This window comes from Lacerta agilis, chromosome 13 (genome assembly GCF_009819535.1).
Source record: "Lacerta agilis isolate rLacAgi1 chromosome 13, rLacAgi1.pri, whole genome shotgun sequence".
Classification (NCBI taxonomy): Eukaryota; Metazoa; Chordata; class Lepidosauria; order Squamata; family Lacertidae; genus Lacerta; species Lacerta agilis.
Window position 1 is genome coordinate 44,057,297 of NC_046324.1, and position 25,984 is coordinate 44,083,280.

The window sequence follows — 25,984 nt, forward strand, 5'->3', positions numbered from 1 at the left end:
CCCCTTTTTAGTTTTTAATTTTATTTTATGCCACACACATAAAGCTGAACGTGCACAAGTTAAATGCGTGCAAATTGCCGGCTTACTCTCCTGCAGGTTTGGCCTGAGGAGTAAAACCGATCGCTGGGGAAAGGTGCATGGGCTCCCTCTTCTCAGTCCCATGTCCTTGAATAAATGTTTCTAGAGCAGAACAGAAAGGGACCAGGCCTTCTACTGGGGTGACCATGTATAAATCACTCCTCCAGGTGCCACCTTAGCTCAGGGTAGGGCTTCCCTAGAAGCAATGCTGACATTGAAACCGCTTCTGCAAAACAAATTGGAACTTAAAGAGGAAAAGCCCTGCTGGATCAGACCAAAGGCCTATTTAGTCCAAAGCTACTCCCAGTGGCCTCTGGGAATCCCACAAGCAGGACATCAGAAAATACCCCTCTTCTGCTTGCAGTCCCCAGAGACAGAGGCAAACAGCCTCCAATGCCAGCAGTCAGGGCTGGCAGCCATCAATAGCCACATGCTCCATTATTTTAACAAATTCCATACATCTTGTGGCAGTGAATTCCACAGTTCAGGTGTGCACTCCATCCTTTAGTCTGTCGTGAATCTCCCACCAGCTTCATTTGATGGTCTTGGGCTCTTAACATCAAGGGAGAAGGATAAAACTTCTCTCTGTCCGCTTTCTCAATGCCATGCCTACCTAACAGCCTTTACAAAACTTTTACTCTGCCCAGGATGCAATACAGATTGGAAACACAGGGACTGCCACAGAATGATGCAAATCCAGGATCTATGCCGAGCAACCCCACATACTCACACACAATATAAAAAGAGCACTTATTATTATTATTATTATTATTGCACCCCTTTTCATCAGAAAAGATAATTAAGCAGCTTACAAAGTAAAAAAAAAAAGACTATGTAATATATTAAAGATTGAATACAGTGTGGGAAACATCGACCTCCATAAATAATAAAATATATCAAACTCCAAAACACAGAATTTCATTCACTCAGTATAGTTGCTCAATATCCACATCTACTAACATATGTCTGCACCTCAATTAACCTAAACGCATTCACACACACACACACACTCAACAAGGTGTCAATGGGGCGAAAGTCTAACAGTGCTATCCTAGGCATACTCCCCACCCCTCAAGCGCAAGTAAATGGGGCTAACTCCCAAGTAAATGTGGTTTGAGAGGTTACTGGTTTGAGATACCAGAAGACGAACGCATGGGATTAGAACATAAATAAAATTAGCTGCACAACACTAGGTACAAATTCTGCACGTAAAGGGAACAAAAACAAAAGGTGGATTGACACAGGAGGAAAGAAAAAGGTTATTACTTCAAGGAAACCCAGCAAGTCTTAACACAGCCAGGATGTCGTCCTCATCTGTGCCAGTTCCCAGTCACCATTAAAGATTTAGGGCAAAGTTTTACCCTAAACCAGGGGTGGGAGAACCAGAGGCTTGCAGGGAAATGTGGGTCTCTGGGCTTCTCTATCTGGCCCCTCAGATTCTCCCCCACACCGCGTGCCCCTCTCCCTAGACTGCAACCCCCCGCCAACCCCGTTTGTTACTCTCTTTGAATGCTTTCCCCTGGCTGGGAAATGTTCTGGCAATTCCCCTTACATGCCTGGATGGAGGATGGGGAGAGGGCGTGTGTGTGGCCGACTTGCACACCTGGAATGTAGGCTACTGTGCAAACGGTTAAAAGTCACACCCCTTGGTCAACCTGCTTTTGCACCTGCCCCCACTCACTGCTGACAGGCAGCCTCCAGAAGGTTTTGAGGAATTATGTATTATTATTTATTAAAATTTGTAAACCTGCAGGTCTCAGGGTGGCTACAACAAAAAATCACAAATAGATGATAGAAGTTGCTCCACCCCGTCGTAACTTAATAAGCAGAAAGCCGAGAACCACAGAGTTGCACAGTTTCCACACAATGGCTGCTGTGACCTCTATAAGCAAATGTACTGTTTTCAACCTTTTTTTGTGACTCTATGTGCTCGGTACACACACATGAACACAGCCAACTTGCAGCTGATTTGGGGAAACAACTTCAACTGTTCTGAGTTTGAATCAGGCTAACTTCAGTACTTAATCTATCTTTTTTTTTTGTGAGGGCTGCAAGCTTTAATTGGTTTATCTGGTCAAGGACTCAGCTAAAGGCTGAGTTGGTTTAATTGTTGGGGCTTGCAATCCTACCATAGAGGTGCTAAATCAAGATGGGACTTTCCTTCTGGCAATGAGAGCTAGCTTTCGTTTATTGCCTTGCAATACACTTCCTTCAAAGTATCAAGAAAAGCATTCAAACTGTGCTGGCTGAAGTTCATGGACGACACCAGATTGGCGAAGCTGGCATAAGCTATGAAGGAGTATGCTCAGAATTTGAATCTCGCTTTTGGCATAAACTTTGGATGGTCATGGGCAAGGTTCTCCCTTTCTGCCTCTGTTTTTCCCACCTGAAACACATTACTCACCTATCTTGCAGGTTTATAAATGCCATGTGTGGAACGCATTGTATTTCTATAATGCTTTAGAGTTTAAAATTATATTAATCATTATTATTTTTCTGCAGCAGCAGCAAGAGAAATCAACTCCACTAATCTGCATTGGCACAAACTTCTCTCTCTCACTGTGCTGATTATCTCACGACAGAGGACCTTATTTAAAGTGTGCCAGCCAGGGAGGGCTTACCTGGGACTTTGTCGACAGACGCAAACACGGAGCGTTGTACGGTAGGGTCGCAGCTGCCACGTCGGGCTTGGTCGTAAAACCGGAACGGCAGGTGCTGAGATGCAGAGGCTGAGCTGTGTCCAAAGCCCATCACTTCGTTTGAAGGTTGGACCGGAAGGTCTAGGAGAGCTGGGTTCAAACGAGACACATTTCAAAATCTACATCAGCTGAAGAACCTGGAGCCTCAGTTTGTCAAAACTGGGGCTACCCCATTTTCCCGAAAATAAGACATAGTGATAGGCGTAGTTCTGGAGGGCGCCAAGGAAGAGGCGAGGCTGGACGTGGCGCCTCCCGGGAACAGCTCCAGCCCCGCTGGCAGCGCCCTTAAGATGGCCCTGGATAGGTGTGGCTATATAACGTACCAACACGGAGTGGTTAAGAAGATGGGCAGCAGCTGGAGGGCAGCTCCTCCAGCAGGAAGGAGGCTCGGAGGTGACCGGAGAGGTGCGGGTTTGGAGAGTTATGGCGATGTTCCAGAAGAAGACGACTTAACTATACTTGAATAAATGTAGATTGCTATACCATACTGACGTAATAAAAATAAGACATCCCCTGAAAATAAGCCATAGTGTGTCTTCTTGAGGAAAAATAAATATAAGACAGTGTCTTATTTTCGGGGAAACACGGTAGGGATGATGGGAGTTGCAGTCCAACAACATCCGGAGGACTACAGACTCCCTATCCCTGGGCTGCCAAAATGTAACAAGCTTTCTAAATGGAGATCTTTATCCCCCAGTTGGTATCTCCGCACTGGATCTGCAATGTGTTTTACGTACGCACTGCTGTTGTTTTAAACCGTTTTTAAAGCTTCTATCTGTAAAACAAGCTTAACTGCTTTTGTGTATGCAAGTATTTTAACTGTTTTTCTATACGTAACTGTTTCACACGCTTTATTCCCTTGTAAATCACCTCAGGTTGCGATTCACAAATAAATGAATGAATGAATGGTCCTTGCAGCTGTGACAATTCTCCGAATTCAGATTGTTGCACATTTTCCCACGGATTGGGAGTTTTGATATTATCACACTGGATGGGAAGAATTCACTCCGGTCAGGGATGGGGAATGTGGTGTCTGCAGGTGCAGATGGGCTACAGCACTGCTCATCCCTGACCACCAGCCATGCTGACCCGAGCTGACGGGAATTAGAGCCAGCCAAAAAGTACATCTGGAGGGACACAGGCTTCCCGCATCACCCTTGCTTTTGCTACAAGACAATTGCCAAGAACAAGCAAAACAGTACATAATGGGGAGGGAACAAATTTTTGGAAAAAGCCAACTTTTGATGAGAGAAAGATGACAATTTCGCAGTGTCTTTTGGTACTGGAGAATCATTGCTGAGCGTTTTGGAAGTTTACAAAACTCATGATGTTAACGTTGTATCCAATGCTAGCATATATCCCATGCTAGTCCTACTCAGAGTAGGCCCATTGAAATTAATGGACATGTAGAATGACGGTACATGTTTTGCTTTAAGTTTATTGCTGTTTTCATTTTTTGAATGCCGGGCAGCAGATTTGGGGGTTGTTAAGGGCAGTACAGCAAGCGGGGAGCAGGTTCAAAGTTCACTGGGCAGTCCTCTTGTGCGAATCCCACTAAAGTGAACATAGTTGTGCAACAGCATGTGAGTAAATAACTTAACCTTGCCGGTATGAACAGAGCACTACTATGGCTGTTAAAAATAAAGACTTTTACTGTGTACACAACATTGTTCTCCTTTCATATACAATACTTGTTTTGTTTTCCGTTACCAAGCTGGAAATCAGGGATCATGAGCCTTTTTCATCCCTACAAAAGCATTCTCTTCTGTGCAACCTTTCGGAGTCCGCAAGGCCAGAAGCAAAAGCAGGTGGAACAATGAATGTAAATTTTACCTTCCTACAAGGAAACGTGTCTCTGCTCATCCAACCCTTTCTATCCTCCTCCATCCAGGCAGCAAAGCAGCATGGTCAGAGTTCAATGACGTATTCCAGCCAGGCACACACCCACCCAATGAGGGTGCAAAGAAGGGCTGGTGAGAGGGGTAACCTAGGGAGAGTCCCAAGGGCCAGGAAGAGGGGCCTGATGGGCCGCATTTGGCCCCGGTCCTGAGGTTCCCTTTCCCCGGTGTAAAGCAATGCAACTTTACGAGCGGTAAGGAAACACGGTACGTTTATCCAGAGAGCGGGTTACCTGCTATTCTTTGCATTTTCATACGCCGAGCCTGGATGCGGCCCTTTGCCAAGCGCTGCTTCGCAATGATGCAACGGATGTGATCCGAAAAGATGAAGGTGGCCTGAAGGATGGGGAAGGGCTTGGAATGGGGACTGGAGGCTGGCTTGTGAATGATGATATTCAGGGCACGGCTGTCGTCTTCCACACCGGTCACCTGCATATCCTTGGGGTGCGGTGGAGGGGGGGGGTAGAGGAGAGGAGAGGAATGTTTATGGCAGACATAGAATTTAGACACAGTTTCTTATCACAGCACCATGCCCACCCAAGGATAAAGTTGGAGCCTAGCAAGGTATGGGAGACCAGAACTGGGTGGGCTCTACTGCAGCTCGATGGCAGAGTCCCAAATGTTCAATGTAGGAGGGGATCAGGGTCCCATTTCCAAGTGTCTCCCATAGCAGGGCTGGGTAAGACACACACCCCCCTCCTTGAAGGCCTTTGACTAGCAGCATCTTTCAATGTAGATGGACTAGACAGACTGAGTGGTGTGGCTCAGGATCAAGCTGCTGCTTCACATTTCAGGTTCCCTAGAGGAAGGGGCATTGAGGACGAGGAGAGTCCTTGCCAAAACACAGGCACAGATTCAACCAGCATGGAGGCTCAGGTTGCGGCCAAGACTCATCTGACACTGACTCCCAGCTGAGTATGCTTAGGGTTCAGTCTATCTCCCAGCTGAGTATGCTTAGGGTTAAAATAAATTTTCTGAGTGGGAACCGCTCCTCAAAGTCCAGCTGACTGAGCCGTGAGAGATGGGTCCGCCAGCTTCGTTGGGATCTGCTAAACGAGGGATGGGGAACATTTGACCCTGTTGTTATGCTACAAATCCCATCGTCCATGAGCGCTGGCCATGCTGACCTAGGCTGATGGGAGCTGGAGTCCAGCAACATCTGCACTAGATGATGTTACCAGGAAGCCTCCTAGCATTGCAGTACATTTTTATAGGCAGCTCTCCTCAGAGTCTGTGCTGCCTCCAGAACATTACTCACAGCTGACCCTGCCGGGGGGGGGGGGAGGGCAGCTTTTGCATGGGTCAGAACTGGTGTCAAGCAGTGCATGCAGTGCAGTGGGTTTCCTGGAAAATCTTCCTACGCAATTTGGGCCAATTTGCACCTGAAAATGTCCAGTTTGCACTGGAAAATTTGTTCTAATGCCCTGGAGAGTGCTCTAATTTAGCACAATCCTTTTACATGTGTTTAGTAAACAAAGCTTTGAAACTGTCAAGGATGCCTGATGTCGCATTTGTGGCATTCATTGTTACTAATGAACTTATGTGAAACGAAGAGTTTTCCATTAAGGTAGCCAAGGCAGCAAAAGCAATGAATATTACTCTGACAGGGAGGAAAGTGTGGCAGAAAGAAACTTCCATACATTGCAGCAATGCTTTCTCACAGAACCCTGTTCTGAAAATGTATCCCTAGTAGTATTTAAATCACGTGTTCTGCGTCACACAAGGTTGACATAAATCCCACTAAACGGCCTCAGTCCTGTATACCTGAAGGAGCGTCTCCACCCCCATCGTTCAGCTTGGACACTGAGATCCAGCGCCGAGGGCCTTCTGGCGGTTCCCTCACTGCGAGAAGCAAAGCTACAGGGAATCAGGCAGGGGGCCTTCTCAGTAGTGGCGCCCACCCTGTGGAACGCCCTCCCACCAGAGGTCAAAGAGATAAACAACTACCTGACATTTAGAAAATACCTGAAGGCGGCCCTGTTTAGGGAAGTTTTTAATCCGTGATATTTTAATGTATTTTAATATTTGTTGGAAGCCGCCCAGAGTGGCTGGGGAGACCCAGCCAGATGGGCGGGGTACAAATAAATTATTATTATTATTATTATTATTATTATTATTATTATTATTATTATTACCGGTATTATTCCACTGGGAAATAAATTTTGCTGGGACAAGCCTCAATGAAGTAATCTGCCTATTGCCCCAGGAAGCTGAGCCCAGACCAATAACAGTATTGTATACAGTGGTACCTCGGGTTAAGAACTTAATTTGTTCCGGAGGTCCATTCTTAACCTGAAACTGTTCTTAACCTGAAGCACCACTTTAGCTAATGGGGCCTCCCGCTGCTGCTGCGCCACCAGAGCACGATTTCTGTTCTTATCCTGAAGCAAAGTTCTTAACCTGAAGCGTTATTTCCGGAGTATGTAACCCGAGGTACCACTGTACACTGGCCTGGCAAAGGCTTTTGTGGGATACAGGCAGGGGTCTTTCAGGGCCCTTCCTGGGGCATTCGGCATGCAAAGCAGATGCTCTACCACGCAAACAATTCGGAAGGTCCTGTGTCTGCCCCAAACCCCTCCACTTGCAGCAAGGCAGAGTGGTTTTGCTCAACTTTGGAATAAGGCCTGTGCCTCACTGCCTTAAGGCAATCTTTCTTCACCACTGGTGACCAAGGATGCACCTTGTCTGGATGCCTCATCCCCCTAGAATACGAGGCTTGATTCATTATACTTGCTGGTTTGAATCTTACCGTCTTTTACACTCACCTGGAGAAGACCTGCAAACTTCACCACTCCCCAGCCTAAGCGGGCAACGTCCGGCTCCACCAAACTCATTTGGTAAATATCCACCGCCAGAAACCTCTGGACTTGACCACCATCTTTTGTGATCACAGTGCAGGCAATTAAATCACTGTTATCTGAAATGGAAAAAACGAGGTGGGGGGGGGGAGAGGAGAGGAAGCATCATCAGAGGCAATTGGTTGCTTTCCTAGAAAACAATATTCTCAAAAGGTAATAAAATAATAATAATAATAATAATAATAATAATAATAATAATAATAATAATAATAATAATAATAATAATATATTTATATCCTGCCCATCTGGCTGGGCTTCCCCAGCCACTCTGGGCGGCTTCCAACAAAATATTAAAATACAATAATTCATCAAACATTAAAAGCTTCCCTAAACAGGGCTGCCTTCAGATGTCTTCTAAAAGTCTAGTAGTTGTTGTTCTCTTTGACATCTGGTGGGAGGGTGTTCTACAGGGCGGGTGCCACTACCGAGAAGGCCCTCTGCCTTCTTCCCTGTAACTTGGCTTCTCGCAGTGAAGGATCCGCCGTTTGATTGTAGTGCTTTCATATTTTCAACTAGTTTTGTAGACATTTACACCAATCTAACGCATGCATTTTTTCTTGCTACATTGTTCAATACAGCCTTTTCCAACCTGGTGCCCTCCAGATGTCTCTGGACTACAACACTGAGGTCCAGCTCCTTCTGGCAGTTCCCTCACTGTGAGAAGTGAAGTTACAGGGAACCAGGCAGAGGGCCTTCTCGGTAGTGGCGTCCGCCCTATGGAATGCCCTCCCATAAGATGTCGATGAAATATTCTGTTGGGAGCTGCCCAGAGTGGTTGGGGAAACCCAGCCAGATGGGCAGGATATAAATATATTATTATTATTATTATTATTATTATTATTATTATTATTACTCCCATAATCCCTTAACAGTTTGCCATGCTAGGGATGATAGGCATTGGAATCCAACAATTTTTGGTGGACAATAGGTCGTGGACGGCTGCAATGATGCTTTTCTGGGAATAAATCCCTTGTGTGTTAAGGCCCCATGCAGAGACCCACACACAGCAACCCTAGCTGCCCTAGCAAGCACAACCTGAGCACAACAACAGCACTCTCCCCTGCTGTGATTTGCAGCAGCTGGTATTCAGAGTCTAGCTGCCTCTGACGGTTGCGGTAGAGTCTAGCCATCGCTGCTAGTAGCCACTGAGATCCTCCATTAATTTGTCTAGTTCTCTTTTAAAAACCACCCACCTTGGAGGCCAGCACTACCACTTGTGGAAACAAAGTCCACAGTTTAACTTGTGTTTTGTCTGTCCCGAATCTTCCAAGCGGCTCACATTCTCCTTTCCCTTCCTCCCCGACAACAAACACTCTGGGAGGTGAGTGGAGCTGAGAGACTTCAGAGAAGTGTGACTAGCTCAAGGTCACCCAGCAGCTGCAGGTGGAGGAGCGGGGACACGAACCCAGTTCACCAGATTACGAGTCTACCGCTCTTAACCACTACACCACACTGGCTCTCTTACTTTTCCATTTCACCAAATCAGCCACAACAAGGCGTGGCCGGGTCAGCTAGTATTTTTATATATCTCGATCGTGTCTTTTGCTTCTTAACTGAAAAGTCCAAAATGTCCTGATGCGTTCCCTTCCTATTAAGGAGAGGTACATTACATACTGACTGAAATCATGTGTTTGACCTTCTGCAATACAACCAAGTTAAGTGTACACCCATTTCCTTGGAAAGGAGGGGTAAGCCGGCTAAACTACATATTTTTGGGTTCCTCGTTAAGGGACATCTGGTGCTCCAAGCAACAGTAAACATGCTCTGCATTTATAGGAGCAGCCTTTTGGGTGGGGATGCAAGCTCACAAATAGGAGGTGCCACAGAAAAACCTCCATCTCCAACTGGTCACCAAGTGATGTAAAGTGTTGTAAAGTCCGGGCTAGACCAATGAATGCATCTCTCTCTCCCCCCCACCCCATTATCTAAACCTACAGCAAAATCTCAGTGGGGGGAAATGGCTAGTCTCCACAGACTATAAATAATGTGAATTTCCAGGAAAAGTGACCAATCTGATATTTAATCTTTGCAATGGCAAAAATATCAGGGGGCTGGGGAACTGTGTGCGTTTAGACAAGAGACATTGGAAAACTGAACTGCGAAATGCACTTTAATGCCTCATAGCTCAATTGTGATTGTTCTATAAAAACAGAGGAAGGTTACAGGAATATACATTAAACTGCATCAATGAAGCAGGGGGAGGCAGGTACCAATCAAACAATCAATATGCAGGAAACGACGACACCATTACATTTGAAAGCCAAAAAAGAATATTGCAATTTGATTTGCTTTGAGAACACCCATATAAAATACCCGACAGATAGATTATAATCACATTTCCCGCTAGCTTACAAGCTGCTTACTTAAATTCTGCACAGGGAGTTCATTTCCTGACAGAACCAAGGCTAAAAACTCAAATGCACACAATTCCTAGGACCATAAGAAATGGTGTCAATTCAGCCTTGACATTTCCCTAACAACATCTAATTGGCAATGCGTTGCCTATTCTCCAAACGGCAATTTCACAGCCATGCTCCACGTCTTGTGCTAACAGATGTGCACAGATGTTGTCAGCACATTGCAAAACAAAGTGTTGACTCCAACACATTTCAACGCTCCCTTTGTAGCAGAAACTCATGCCGATTTCCACATCTTGTGGTAGCAAATTCCACGAATCCATCCTGTGTTGGGTGGAAAAGTGCTTTCCTCTCTCCTAAATCTACTGCCTGTCCATTTAAATGGAGGATCCTACGATCTAGAATTATGAGAGAGGGAGGGGAGAAAATTCTTTCTTTATCCTTCATTTCCACCATGCAAAATTCCATAAATATCCTGCAAGCAGGAGGGGAGCACAAGAGCTCTCTCCCCCCAGCAACTGGAATTCAGAAGCTTTACTGCCTCCCACTGTGGAGGCAGAGCAGAGCCATCATGGGTAGAAGCCATTGATAGCCCTCTCTTCCATGAATTTGTCTAATCCTCTTCTGAAGCCATCCAAGTTGGTGGCCCTGGTGGGACACGGGTGGTGCTGTGGTCTAAACCACAGAGCCTAGGGCTTGCCGATCAGAAAGTCGGCGGTTTGAATCCCCACAACGGGGTGAGCTCCCGCTGCTCGGTCCCAGCTCCTGCCCACCTAGCAGTTCAAAAGCACGACAAAATGCTAGTAGATAAATAGGTACCACTCCGGCGGGAAAGTAAACGGCATTTCCGTGTGCTGCTCTGGTTTGCCAAAAGTGGCTTAGTCATGCTGGCCACATGACCCGGAAGCTGTACGCCGGCTCCCTCGGCCAGTAAAGCGAGATGAGCGCCACAACCCCAGAGTCGTCCGCGACTGGACCTAATGGTCAGGGGTCCCTTTACCTTTAAGTTGGTGGCCATCACTGTCTCCTGTGAGAGTGAGTGCCACAGTTTAACTATGTGCTGCATAAAGGACTTTCTTCATCTGTCCTAAATCTTCCAGCATTCAGCTTCACTGCATGTTCATGAGTTCTAGTGTTCTGAGAGAGGATAAAAACTTTTCTCTATCCACTTTCTCTAAACATGTTCTCTTTTCCTGACCGGGAAAGTACGCCAACCACGAGATAATTTCAAATATCTTTAAAAAAAATCAAAAATCTAGGGTGCTGTTTTTGAGACAGTGACAAGAATTGTACACAGTATTTCAAAAGGTAGCTGCAACATAGTGTTATATATGGGCACTAAAACACTGGCTGTTTCGTTTACTTTCTATTCCTTTCCTAACAATTCCTAGCATAGGGTGATAAAAGTCATACTCAAGAGCAGGCCCTCTGAAATTAGTGGACATACATTTATTTATTTTACAAATTTATGAACTGCTTGATGAGTCAAAGAACACCAAAACGATGTACAGCAAAAATAAAATACAAAAGAATACAAATTCTTAACAGAGGGCCTTTTCGGTAGTGGCGCCCACCCTGTGGAACACGCTTCCATCAGATGTCAAAGAAATAACCAGCTATCCTATTTTTAAGAGACACCTGAAGGCAGCCCTGTTTAGGGACGTTTTTAATATCTAATGCTGTATTGTTTTAACATTTGTTTGGGAGCTGCCCAGAGTGGCTGGGGAAGCCCAGCCAGATGGGCGGGGTACAAATAATAAATTATTATTATTATTATTATTATTAAAACAAGGAAACCATTCGTGGATTTACACTTATTATTTCATATATGACTAGGTCACATCTCAGGAAAAACGTGAAACCAAGTCTTCAGGAGGCATCCAAACATGATGCTGGGCACCTGTTTAATTCATTGGTAACCAATTCCAGAGGACTGGAGCCGCAGCACTAAAAGACCAATTTCTAGTACAGACTAAGCACACCTCTGGGACATGCAGTACTCTCAGCAGTGCCCCATCTGAGGCGTGCAGTTGCCAAGCGGGGATATAAGGGGCAAACTGGCCCCTTAGGTAATCTGGTCTCAAGTTATCTACCCTACAATGTTATCTAGATCCATTAATTTCAATGGGTCGGCTTCCAAGTGAGAGTAGCATCACCCATGGAATTTGGCTTTCAGCAGACTTTGATCTAGGAATAGCACATGCTCACTGTGGCTACACATCCTGATATTTTGATCAGGAGTACCAATGCCTCTTCCAGAAGCCTGTGCAGTGGGGTGGGTGGAACTGAGATCTCTCACAATTACATCGCTGTTTTATTCAGGTGAGCTGAAGCAGCTGGGCTTGTTCAATGTCGCCGGCCAAGGGAGGGTCAGATGAATTGACTTAAGGCTCAACTGCCTAGAACAGCCATTACAGTAAGATTAATTCTTTGAAATACCAAGTATGACCGACATTTTCTATTAATATGTATTGCATGTGCCAAGATGGAAACAAGGACTCTAGATTTCCCAGCAAACACAATTTATTTTCATAACAAAAGAGCGGGGCATTACCAGAATGTCGTGTGGCTATTTTGGGTATTCATGACTTCCAGTTAGTGTTACTTCGGCAACAGGTTTTTTTTAACCCTCCCATCAAAAACAAAAGACCCTCGCAAATAAAAAAATGCCTCTACTTGCCCATTTTTTAGGGGAAACCAGCCCTCTTCTCCTAGCCCAGATACCCCTCACTTTAAGAACTGCTTCTCCATTTGCATCACCACTGAACCCAACTTAGGCAGCCAGGATGATAATATGGCAACAACCTGGTCACCTCCAGAAGCTCTTGGAGATGGGTGGAGACTAGGGGTGGAAGAGTCAAGAGGTGTGGAGATCTCCCAATATTCTTTACTTGTTCCCACTCCAAAAAATTTCAAGTCTCTTCTAAGCTTGACCTCTTCAACTAGGAGGCTCCAAACATTCTCCGGGACAAAGGAAAACCATAGGGATCTTATTATGCATTGTGGACAGCTTTGCAAAGGCCCAATCTTTGGAAGAGCAGGGAACTCAAGTTATTCTTGCAAAAACTCCTCTCTCCCTTTTCAAGTGAGAAAAAGAGGGGTTTAGCAAACTCCAACAGAACCAAGAAGCCTAGGCATTCCAGTTCAGCACTGTCTTGTTAATCCTTATTTTTCTCCCTGTGAGGCTTTGAATGGCTTTCTTTGGAGAATGCACTTTTGCCCTCCTTCCCATTAAGATGCCACTGTTCACTCACTCAAGTCTAGGACATCGTCGGTTTTAATTAAGTCCTCCTCCCTCGTCAACGGCAGCTGAGTCTCTGGCTCATCCTGGAGGTGCAGCGACAGGGAACGCATCATGAAGAAGACTCTGATTGCCTGAAAACACAAGGGAGAAAAGCTGATTCTTTCTTTTTAAAAGGGAACAAACAAACAAACAAACAAACAAACCAAAACTTGGCTTAGATTAGGGTGGGGACCGCTGGCCTGTGGGCAATTTGGCCACTGAGGACATTCCCCCCATACCAAGTCCCCCTGCCTCACACCTGACATCATACATCATACATGTGAGAGGCAAAGTAAGGATGTGGCTCCAGAGGAACAATCGGATGAGCTTCCAGTTGTTCCCTAGGCAAGTGGGGCTTGCTGATAGCACACAGATCTTAATGCTACTGTACAACCTATGGGGAGCAATGGGATTCCTGAGCACCATCCCTCCCAGTTTCCCCCCTCCTCTAACGTTTACAAGAATCATGTGGCACTGCTGCTATTCCATCTTAGACAAGGCCCTGCCAGGTGAAGGCTAATGGAGAATCACTCCTTACTCTGGATTTGTTTTACTGGAAATACAGGTGAAACTTGAAAAATTAGAATATCGTGGAAAGGTTCATTTCTCTCAGTAATTCAACTTAAAAGTGAAATTAATATATGAGATAGATTCATGACATGCAAAGTGAGACATGTCAAGCCTATAATTGTGATGATTATGGAGTACAGCTGATGAGAACCCCAACTTTACAATTTCAACTTTGGGGTTTTCATCAGCTGTACGCCATAATTATCACAATTATAACAAGCAAAGGCCTGACATATCTCGCTTTGCATGTCATGAGTCTATCTCATATATTAAACTCCAGTAGCTAATGAAAACAATTGCTTACATAAATGGACTTTTCCACGATATTCTAATTTTTCGAGTTTCACCTGTAAGTATTTCTTTTTAGCAGCCCTAGCAGTGGAAGAGGAGGCAGCAAATAATCACAGCAAATAATTTACAGAGAAATGAATCCTTGGAATGCAACCTTTGTTTTTAAGAACAAATTTTGGGCATGAAGAGGAAGGCTACCACCACCACTTGTTTCTGCAGAGAGATGACAGATTAAAGGAGAAAGCTTCAAACAGCTGGTCTAGCTTCGCCTGCTTTAAATGATAAGCACATTAGCTTTGGAAGTCAGGATGGTATGACCCAAGGCTCACACAGAAGAAGAAAAGTGTTTCTGAACTTCAGAAAACAACTCTGCTAGCTAATCAGAAGTGCCTCAAAAGGAATCAAAGTTCTGTTCTAGGAAAAAAGGGTCCCTGGCTTTCCAAGAAGTGCAAGCAAACGAGGTAAGAGATAACATCCTGTGCCTCAAAGTGACAAGGCAGAATAAACAGAAGAGCTTAGAAAGGCCGTCTTGATTGCTGGTATTTCCAAGAAAGTTCTCAAGACCAAAAAGAAAAAAAAGATGTTGTCACTAATTCATTTCTTCCTCCCCGAAGATAAGCAATTCTATGTACACTGAAAGGATAAAAGCGGCCTAAACTGGAGTGTGCCATCAATACAACGGAAGCAAGCACATCTACGTGGTATTGTGTTTTCTGCAGAAAATGAAACAAATCAATTTCCTAGCTAGAGCTCCAAAAGGAAGGTTATTTGAGTACAGGTTGTTCAGCTCACCAGGAGCCTCACAGTCAGAACATGGTTTGCTGATCCAGCAAACGCCTTAAGAAACCAACAAACCCTACTAGGACAGACAGAATAGATCAATAGATCTGACCCTAAATATTTTCTTTTTCAGAGCATCTCCAGATCCTCGCTTTGCTTCTGGCAATGTTATCAGAGAGGTGTCAGGAAGCAATTGGAAAATGTAAATGGTGTGCTTAACCTGTCTGTTGTGCAAAGAGCAACACGGGACCTCTCTAAAGATCTCTAGGTGGTGGTGGTGGGGGGGACACCTCTGTAACTCTCTGGCTTATTGTTTATCTAGGGCCTGACTGCACCAAGAAGTCACATGCCAGCAATCATCAACCCAAACACACACCCATGTCAGAAGAGCTGGATGTGTTGCTCCCAAATTTTGTAGCAAATGTGGGGCTTTCTAGGAGAGTAAGAAGCGTGGCTTTCTTTTCTCCCTTCTGGTTGATCAACAGCACCCCATGGCATGGCATGGCAGTGGCTAATGCTACCAACGCACTCTTAGCTCTTTCCCAGCCCCCCCCCAAAAAAAAACTACTGGGGGAAAGAGAACACAGGCTTGCTGCGTTGATCCTGTCCCCATGGCAGCTTCTACAGGAAGAAAGGATACCAAGGGCAGTGCAGCCACGGTCCTGTCTGCCCTATGCCAGCTCTTATGGGGACAGGCTGGAAAGCAGAGGTGGGCAGGAAGAAGCACTGGCAGTGACCACAGTGTGCCTGGCTCCCCTGCCCCCCCCCCAGAACCATTTTTAATTATGTCAGTCCAGATACACCCTTGCCAGGGGACTGAATCTCCCTTGGAATCTTGTTCCTCTTTGCAGGGGGAGTGGTGATGCTGCTAATTCACATGCTTGCTTATTGTCAGGTATCCCCATGGTCTGTGTTCGAGTCAGCAGCAAGTTTGGAGCCAGTCGTGTGGAGATTCATCCTGTGTGCCACCCCCACTGGCGAAAGGACTGAACCGTGGGAATCAACACTAGTCATGGAAGCCCACGAGCAATACTGGAGCTAGCATATTGTTGTGCAGTTCTGTGGGGTGTTAGGGGAGGGGCAGTACCTCTGGTGGGGCACACACTGTGCTCCTTCTGGGGAGGTTTGTCCACCTTTGGTCCCCACCCTGCTCTCAGCTCTCACCTGTGACTCCTAGAAGCTGTCAGCATGCGACAGCAGCCACACCCTGGAAGATGGCTTTGACTGGCTGGCTAAACCAGGCGAAGGTAGCCCAGGGATCAGCAAACTTTTTAAGCAGGGGGCTGGTCCACTGTCCCTCAGACCTTGTGGGGGGCCGGACTATATTATTGGGGGGGGAGGGGAAATGAACAAATTCCTATGCCCCACAAACAACCCAGAGATGCATTTTAAATAGAAGGACACATTCTACTCATGTAAAAACACGCTGATTCCTGGGCCAGATTGAGAAGGCGATTGGACCAGATCCGGCACCCAGGCCTTAGTTTGCCTACCCATGAGGTAGCCGATGGGTCTCAAACCCTCAGGGAGTTAGGGACTTCTCCTGCATGCGAAGACAGGCTCTGGCAGACGAGAGCAACAGATCTGACCCTAAATCTCTGGGATATCTTTGGGAGAACAAAAAGGCGAAGGAGTAAACGCAACGTAAATCTGGAGTCCCTAAAGTGGTTGGATGGCGCCTTTTATGCCTCCTCCTGGCAATGCCTGCAGACAAGCTGGTGCCAAATGTATTGCTCTGCTTTCTTTTGGCCCACATCAGTGAGGATGAGTGGCGGGTCTTGTTTCCTGAGCATACACAGTGCCCAGGCTTGTGCCCCAAGGAGGTCACTCCAGTGCTAACACAGCGGTTTGACTTCACCCCCAGAGGTGCACTCCATTTATGCCAAGACGGACAGATGCCAACAACAGAGCAGTTCTCTGTCATTGCCTGTCGACCACTGGCTATGCTGACCTGGGCTGATGGGAACTGCAGCCCCAGGCACCTGGAGGGCACCAGGTTGGGGAAGGCTGCTGCACACACCCACACTCCTGAGCTCCTTTGAGGGAGGGAAAGGGGGATAAAAATGTACTGAATTTAAAAATATCTCACCCTCCGCGTTCTTTCCACATCTCCACAGGGCAGCCTCTTCACAAAGTCAATCCCAGTGAGAGGGGTTCCTGTTGGCGGCAGCAGAATGGAGGCATCCATCATCAAGTACTCGACATTCATGGGCTTAAGCTGGGAAAGGAATTTCATACTTAACATGTGACATAATCCCAAGCGCAACCTTAAAAGCAACTGTACCTTTAACAATTTTTCCCCACCCTCTTCCTGCAGAAAGGTAATAATTGTTAAAAACTATACGACGTCAGGCAACAAAAAATTGTGTACGTGGAACTTTTCCATCTTGTAAAGCCTGTTAGGTCACACCAAATGATAATTTGCCATATTTACCACTGTGCTGATATTCCATTCCTTGCCTAAGATGTTGTTATGCATAATAAGCAAATGCTGTGGAATTTTGATAACCTGACACATTATAAATCTATGAGCTCTGAGTATTTAATTAACAGGTTTTTTTTAACATTTCTGCATGTGTCTGCGCACACTTATTGTTTAACCTCTGGATTATTATTTTAAAGTGTGGTACTCTACGATGAGACACGTTAATGTTCAGTTTTGCCCTTCTCCATCCGCACGGCCATTTCATGAATTACTTACAGTCATGCTTCTGTATTCATCTTCAAACATATCCAGAAAAATCTCTTCGCCCTTTAATAGGAAACAAGAGGAATGCATTTGCCCCTCCATAAACATTCCCTCCGCTTCTCATTAGACGATGGTCTTAAAACTTCTCCCCTTACCCACATTCTTCAAGGACCATTTTTGACCAAACTAGGAATGAAAAGAGCTACAGCTTCCCTTTATCTGGATAAGCTGCCAGAAGAAGAAGAAGAAGAAGAGTTTGGATTTGATATCCCGCTTTTTACTACCCGAAGGAGTCTCAAAGCGGCTAACATTCTCCTTTCCCTTCCTCCCCCACAACAAACACTCTGTGAGGTGAGTGGGGCTGAGAGACTTCAAAGAAGTGTGACTAGCCCAAGGTCACCCAGCAGCTGCATGTGGAGGAGCGGAGACTCGAACCCGGTTCCCCAGATTACGAGTCTGCTGCTCTTAACCACTACGCCAGCTGTTTATCCCTCCCTGTCAAGGATGCGATTCCTAAATGCCACTTTGGCGGGTGCCTTGCTTGATTTGCCTCTTGTGGAAAAACATGGCGCCTGGCCTTAATTAATTAAACAAGTTACAGGTAGGTAGCCGTGTTGGTCTGCCGTAGTAAAAACAAAATAAAAAATAAAAAAATCCTTCCGGTAGCACTAAGTTTGTTCTTGGTATAAGCTTTCGTGTGCATGCACACTTCTTCAGATACCATGCACACGGAAGCTCATACCAAGAACAAACTTAGTTGGCCTCTAAGGTGCTACTGGAAGGATTTTTTTATTTTTTATTTTGTTTTAATTAAACAAAACAGCTTTGGAAATGGGTCATCGTCATGAAACGTCTTGAGTGCCTGGCAAAGAGGCCATTTCTGCTGATCTTCCTGTTTATAAGCTTCCAGACCTTTAAACAGGAAGAAGTCAGCTAAGGGTCAACTCACATGCAAGGCAGCAACGGTGGCACAATGACTCCAGTCATTGGCCGCCACCACCAAAATAGGTAGGGTCTTGGGAGGCAGAAAAACTTAGCTGAAGGCAGTGGCAGCACTTCCGTTTTGTGCTCATAAATCGGTATAGTTTATGGTAAAAACCTGCTAGCAACTCTACAAGCTGAAGTCTTATGGGGTGACTTCAAAGGCTACAGAGATGCTGTGGTTGACTATATGCAGCTCATTGGCCATCAGAAGTGCCCACCCTTGGTCTAGATTGGGATAACTAGCATGATGCCCTGCAGGCCCTGATGAACTACAGCTCCCATTAGCACCAGGCAACATGGCCGACAGCCAGTAATGATGGAAGTTGTAGTCCAACATCTTCTAGAGGAGTCCACCATGTTGGCTTTACCAGAGTGTGGTGAAAGCACCATGTAATTCCTGTCCAGTAAGTGGTGTCTTAGGTTCTAGTCTGATTAAGCTATGGAAAAGCAACCACGTACTTTAAAAGGTTCCCTGCTGGTTCCCTCTATCTTCCCCTGTATTCAGAGGTTAGGGAAACATGGAAAGCATGAGAATACTGTACCTTATAAAAACGCCGCACCAAGTGAACGCTCTCTTCTCTCGCGCCCTAGAAAGAAAAGGAAACGGCTCAGTTCTACTTCGTGGCGGGCAGCTTTCAATAAGGCTTTAAAAGCAGCAAATGTATTTCTCCAATACCATTGCTTCCCCCCCTGGAAAGCCAGTTAAAAGAAAGAGAAGGACATCTCATGGCACTCTCCAGTGCAGGGGTAGCCAACTAGGTGGGGGCGGGATTCCCATCAGCCCCAGGCGGTGCAGCCAATGGTCAGGGATGACGAGAGATGGAGTCCAACAAGATATGGAGGGCGCCATGTCAGCTACCCCTACCTGATGAGATGGGCAGAATTCAGACTGCTTCAGAAAGGTTCTAACGTGTTCAGAGCCAGTGTGGTGTGAGAGCCAGTGTGGTGTAGTGGTTAAGAGCGGTAGACTCATAATCTGGTGAACCAGGTTCGCGTCTCCGCTCCTCCACATGCAGCTGCTGGGTGACCTTGGGCTAGTCACACTTCTCTGAAGTCTCTCAGCTCCACTCACCTCACAGAGTGTTTGTTGTGGGGGAGGAAGGGAAAGGAGAATGTTAGCCGCTTTGAGACTCCTTTGGGTAGTGAAAAGCGGGATATCAAATCCAAACTCCTCCTCCTCCTCCTGCTCTTCAGCCCTGGCCCCTATTTACGCGGGGGTTACATTCCAAGGCACCCCTTGCATCAGTGAAATTGCATGTAATTGAAACCTATCAAAAAAGCCTGCAAACACCCTGTTCTGCCCTTTTAGTGACATTTCAGCGACGTCGGCATTTCTGGGTTCGGTGCGATGTGCGTATACACAGTTGGACATGTGTAAACAGGGGGGGTTCCCCGTATTAAGAGGAAGGTGCTAACATGTACCAATACCAACCATAACCCAACGACAGCCCACATTTGGTGTTCATAAGTTGTGTCGCTTTCATTTTAACTCTTTTATTTGTGCTTTTGCCCTGTATTTTTGTCTTGTGAACAGCATCAATGATTAAAAGTTCTCAGGACTGGGAAATTACCCCTTCCCTTCCCAAGACCATGGTGAGGGCTGACACCCAGACTAGGCAAAACAAGTCCAGACAGACCAATGGAATGACGTGGAACAAAGCAGTCCGATTGGGCACACCCTGGTGGCAGAGCTGTAGCAGTTTCTTCGACTCCTAACTCTTTGCTTTCAGTTCTGCTTGTAGGCATGGATTCCAGCCCAATCAAATGCTGGTTTAGAGAACTGCTAGCAAAAAAAAGTCTTAAGATTATTTTTTAAAAATGAATGTATTCTGAAAATTTTGTTTTATCTTTTTACTACGCATGTTGCCTTGACAGAGTTCTACTCATAAAGATGGACTGTTAGCAACCAGAGGACTTTTGACACTTTCATACCAGCAGTTAAGAGGAAAAAGGTGTCCAAAGCCCGCAAACACTCACCTCCAAACAGGCGAGGTGAACATCCTTTATAATTCTACCATGTTTGGACATCACCAGCTGCTTCAGCAGTAAGCAGCCAAGTTCCAACGTAGCCAAGCGAATTTTCCCGTCTGCATGTTGGGGGAGCAAAGAACAGGAAAAAGTTAGGAAAAACTTCATTGCATTGTTGAGATCAAGTTGCTGACGTCACAGCTTTACGGGCCAGCGCTTTAGTACCACTAGTCAAATTCAAGTATCTCAGCACTGTGGCATGTCTTAAGTACAAAATGCAAAACACTTCTTGCCCTCAAACAAACACTGGAACATGGAGGAGAACTGGGAAAGAACTGTTGTTTCTCTTCTACAGTAGTGTGGAAGCCTATCCAGCTTACCGTAATCCAAACCAAACCCAAACCCACAATTTGGCAAAAGCAGCTGCGCTCTCTAGAGATTAACAGAACGATTCACTGAGACCATTACAACTAAGAACTTTTAAACTCCACCCCCGCATTCTCCCCCCTCATCTCTTTTCTTTTTCTGTTGTACAGTGGAACCTTCGTTTTCAAACATAATCTGTTTCAGAAGACTGTTCGACTTGCGAAACATTCAAAAACCAAGGATCAAAGAGCTGGCTGCAAAGTCAAGGGGGGCGGGGAATGAAAAACATGCCTCAGAAGCTGTTCCACTTCTGAGGCATGTTTGAAAACGGAAGCAATTACTTCTGGGTTTTTGGCGTTCGAGTTCCCAATTGTTCGGCTTCCAAGACTCTTGAAAACCGAGGTTCCACTGTACAGTCAAACCTAGGTTCTCGAACGGCTCTGTTTTGCAACGTTTCGGCTCCCAAATACCAAAAACCTGGAAGTAAATGCTCCGGTTTTTGAATGTTTTTCGGAAGCCGGACATCCGACGTGGCTTCAGCTTGAGTGCAGGAAGCTCCAGCAACCAACTGGAAGCCGCGCCTCGGTTGTCAAACTTTTAGGGAGCTGAACAGGCATCTGGAACGGATTAAGTTTGACAACCGAGGTTTGACTGTATCTCCTAAGACCATGAACCTGATGGCTGGGATTGTCACTGATATTTATGAGCAGCTCCGAGAGCCTCTTTTAGCCAAATAATGTTGTTGTCATTATTATCAACAGGTGTTTACTTCAATTATTTAAATATTTTATATCGCCCCTTGCCGTTCTCAACCACTTTTTAACGCAAGTAAAAAAGCAGCAGTTGAGACAGTAAGGCAGCAGGTTACAAACACAGGTGAAAAGCACTGGGATACCTGGGCATATTAAAAGGGCTACGGTTCAGTTCCCACATAATGCTAGGCCAAACCATGCAAACACATGAATAAGCAGGCTCCCAGAGAGGAGATCACGGCGGCTTTGCTCCTCCTCCAGTCCCGCTGCCGATGCACTGCAGCGATCTAAGCCGTGGGCTGGCGTAAGACAGGCTCGTGGTTTGTCTCTCTTCCAAGCAAACCACGGAGCTGTAAGCCAGAAAGGCAAAAACCTCTGGTTACAGCTCACAGTTTGTCTGGGGCAAGATGAATCGCCCACCCGCCTGTTCCCACTAAGCCATGGTTTGGTTTAGCGTTACATGTGAACCAGGTCAGCCTTTCATGACCTAATTAGAAGGGCATGAGATCAGAGCTTCCACATGCAATAAAAGTTAAAAGCTTCCCTGGCTGAGGGGAGAGAGAATCTCATGTCCATGCTGAATATCAAGGCTCGGGGTTAGATTCATCCCCTGCCTAGGCAGTCCCATGACCTGTGCTTTGTGTATTGCAGGGGCAGCTACCTCCTGGCCCTCCAGCTGCTGATTCCAACCCCCATCAGCCCTGATCATTGGCCACACTGGCTGGGGATAAAGGCAGCTGGAGTCTGGCAATAGTTGCAGCAGCTTACCCCTCCCCAACCTCTGGTGTGGTCCATGCTGTTAACAACAGTCTCAGAGCTGTATAAATCCCATGCCTCTATAAATTATGCAAATTTGCTGAACTTGCAAGATCTTTTCTTTTCCATAATTGTTTTCTGCTTTGGCAGCAGATAGCAAACGCCTCGTTGAAAAGACGCAAGGAAGGAAGGATCTGGGATGCCAGCACTGCCGCCTATTCCAAATTCTTTCTTGCTCAATATGGGACTTGGAGAAGCAAGCTGTATAGACACACACACACACACAGACACACACACCCTTTTCAATGAGATCTTTGCTGTAAATGGCTGCACTGTATCTGGAATTGTTCCCCTTGAGCTCTGGTAGGATTCCTCTGTTAAACAACTGATCTCTTTACATTCCCACAAGAAGACTTTGCCTCAAGAGACTGAGAGCCAATGACTTCTTGTTCTCTGCTACTTCCGATGTGAGTTATGGTCATTGTTTGAAGACGCCTTTGGCGTGGGCTTGCTGCTTCATGCTTCCATCGTCAAACACAGCTTCCGAGTTCCTGTCTTGAAATCAAAGCAGGCTACAGGCTTGTAAATTTGTCCTACAGGAGTCTTTGCCAACCTGCTGAAGGCTGCTGTGAATCGTACTTCCAAAATGTCTGGAGGGCAACAGCTGACAATGGCTACCCTATAGCAAAAGCCCTTCTGGCCCACAAAGGATAGTGCTTTGCATACTCTTCGTTTCGGCACTTGTTAGCACAAAAAAGAAGATTGACAAAAACCCTCTACCTGGCTGAGCGGCATAGTTCATTATCCTGATGAGCCTCTCAGCGAGCACGTGATTGTACGAGGTCTTCTCCTCGGCATCCAGTGCTGAGAGCTGAATTCTCTCCAGCGTAACTGGATCGATTCCTTTGAAGACAGAAAAAGTGTTTATTGTGGCTCTGTGACAGTTTGCCAAAGCGCACTTCCAAGGAACCATGAAGCCAGTAATTAAGAAAGGCAGCCAGGCCTTGTGAAAGCACCAGCTTCCCAAGTTACCCACACACAGATTTTGAAAGACGATGAGGTAGTGAGAAAAGAGATACCGTATTTTTTGCTCCATAAGACGCACTTTTTCTCTCCTAAAAAGTAAGGGGAAAAGTTGGAGCGTCTTATGGAGCGAAGGCTCCCTGTCAGGCCAGCTGCGAGAGGCAGCGGGTGATGGTGGGCAGCGGAGGAGATGCTGCTGGATCCTCCCCACCACCTCCGTTCACAAAAAACAGGCTTGTTTGGGGGAACGGAGGTTGCGGGATGGATCCAGCAGCTGCTGCTGCTCTCCCCGCTGCTGCCTCTCCTCCACCACGTTCGGCGGGGGCGGGGGGAGTGGGGGTGGCAGTGGAGAAGCTGCTGGATCCTCCCCACCACCTCCGTTCACAAAAAACAGGCTTGTTTTGGGGAACGGAGGTTGCGGGGTGGATCCAGCAGCTGCTGCTGCTCTCCCCGCTGCTGCCTCTCCTCCACCGCGTTCGGCGGGGGGGTGGGGTGGGGTGGGGAGTGGCAGTGGAGAAGCTGCTGGATCATCCCCACCATCTCCGTTCACAAAAACAGGCTTGAAAACCTTGTGTTCAAAGGCAGCAAACCGCCGCCCCCCCTTGCGTTCAGCTAGCCAGAGCCGTCCCTGCTCTCTGTAACGCAAGTGGGGGGGGGCCGGTTTGACGCAGCATCAGTCTGGCTCTCCACCACTTTGCCTAAACTCCTTTTAAACTTCAAAGTTTCCTGATCGTTGCAATCAGAGAAAAGGCTGGGACCCTGGGGGCAAAACAAAGCTGAGGAAATCTCGCTTTAAAAAAATTACGGGTACTCGGCAAAAGGACAATGGAGCAGATCTGGGTGAGGTGAAGGGAATAAATGGAGGAATAGGGTGTCGGAAGGGAGAGGTATTCCTGATTGTCCTGTTTACAAACAAAAGATGTGGTTGTCGCCTGACAGGATTTTGTGTGGGTGGGGGAACTGAACATTTACATTTCTTGACTTCTGCCATTCTCTTGACTTCTCTAGTTTTATTTGTTCACTAATAAAATCCCTTTTCCTGTATCAGAGGGATCTGTGTGTTTTTACCTACTCTGGGATTCAGAAGCTTAAAAAGTTGGAAATAAGGGATACATTTCAGAGATACAGTATCCAAGAATAAAGACAAAAATGCGTACCCAAGTGTAACAAGTTTTCCTTAAGGTTCAGAGTTTTATTTTCAGATCGATACATTTGTATCCCCTTTCAGGGAAGATTTGACAGCTAACAGTTTTACCCTATTGTTCTTAAACGGGAGTGTTATCAGTGTTATCAGTACTTAATGAGGTGCTTTATTGGCGGTATAATGAGCCTTGCAGAGGGTTTCATTTGGCTGAAGTGGCTCTGCAAGGCTAAAAGGAAGTGAATAAGGAAAAAAGTGGGGGCTGTAGCTTTAATAGGCACAGTGATTTTCTCCCCTCCTGCTGCCTCTCTGTAAAGCAAGCAGAGAGAGCTTCTGGGCTCCTTTACCAGTACTTCTTGCTCCGGAGTTCCAAGATCACAGCGTCACCAACAGGCACCCACAAAAGTGCGTTCTCCCTCTCTCTTCCTTCCTTCCCTCCCTCCCTCTTCCAACTTTAATAAAATATTGGGGGGTAGGCAGGTAAGCCCCACCTCACATGCCCATTAAAATTAAATACGGCCGTTTAGTACAACATTTTATTCAGAATATTTTTTTCTTGTTTTCCTCCTCTAAAAACTAAGTGCGTCTTGTGGTCCGGAGCGTGCTATGGAGCGAAAAATACGGTAAAAGAATTTAAAATCCTCCCAACGCTCCGCATAAGTCTTTAGAGGCACAAAATAACCTGACCAACATCACCAATTAATTCAACCACCCAATTGCACCGGAGATCTCCCTGGGACGTTTAGTTTACACGCTTTCTTGACACTTTCAATCCCTGATTTTGCAGAGTTGATAAGAACAAAGCAAAATCTTGGTAATAAACTTGGTTAAACCGGAATGCTTTAACAATTAATCCCTGTTTCCGGGTGACTCTGGAAACTGCACCTGTACAGGGGGAACAGGGGGCCTCCTAACAACTCTCAGCACCCTTGACAAACTACAGTTCCCAGGATTCTTTGGGGGGAGCCACAACTTCTTGAAGAGGTATGAGACTGCCTTAAATGCATGGTGCAGATGGGGGCCAAAGACTGGTCTCCAGGTATCAAGACGCTTGTTTGCAGCTCCCTAAAATAACATGTTAATCCAACTGCTAAGCAGAAAGCATCTCTTTCCCTGCATTTAGGAATGATTCCGGCATTACATCTGATGTAAGGATAGGATCTCACTCATCTATCTGAAGATCTATGTATAAACTTTGAGCAACATGACAAGACTTGTGAATGGAGATAATCGTCTGGGGTTTATAGGTCTTCAGTCCAGTCTAGCTGCAGGGCTGGAACCTAGACAGACAACTTTTCTTGTTTATATCATATAGTATATAGAGCAGTTCCATGACAGAGTCTATGGATTGCAGCCAATTCCTAGCCCTACTCAAAGCTGAAGTTAATGGACACGACTAACTTAGGCCCATTAACTGCAGTGGGTCAACTCTGAGTAGGGCTTAGCTAGATACGAGCCTATGGGCTTGTGGTTTGAGAATCCACTAGCACA

The 25,984-nt window shown here is 46.1% G+C and overlaps 1 protein-coding gene across 5 annotated transcripts in view; it reads right to left on the bottom strand.

The window, feature by feature from the left end:
- The window catches only part of CLEC16A (C-type lectin domain containing 16A), a 96,609-nt gene that overhangs the window by 37,791 nt on the left and 32,834 nt on the right, over positions 1-25,984 (bottom strand). For all 5 annotated transcript variants that reach the window (XR_004427790.1, XM_033167947.1, XM_033167944.1 and 2 more), the window contains 9 exons: positions 23,110-23,232; positions 20,465-20,574; positions 19,030-19,074; positions 17,516-17,566; positions 16,904-17,032; positions 13,145-13,265; positions 7,441-7,592; positions 4,909-5,113; positions 2,700-2,867 (listed from right to left, as the gene is read on the bottom strand). Coding sequence is in view for 4 of the 5 variants with exons in the window: in XM_033167947.1 (XP_033023838.1) it covers positions 2,700-2,867; positions 4,909-5,113; positions 7,441-7,592; positions 13,145-13,265; positions 16,904-17,032; positions 17,516-17,566; positions 19,030-19,074; positions 20,465-20,574; positions 23,110-23,232 (1,104 nt within the window). In the remaining variant the exon portion in view is untranslated. The remainder of the gene's footprint in view (positions 1-2,699; positions 2,868-4,908; positions 5,114-7,440; positions 7,593-13,144; positions 13,266-16,903; positions 17,033-17,515; positions 17,567-19,029; positions 19,075-20,464; positions 20,575-23,109; positions 23,233-25,984) is intronic.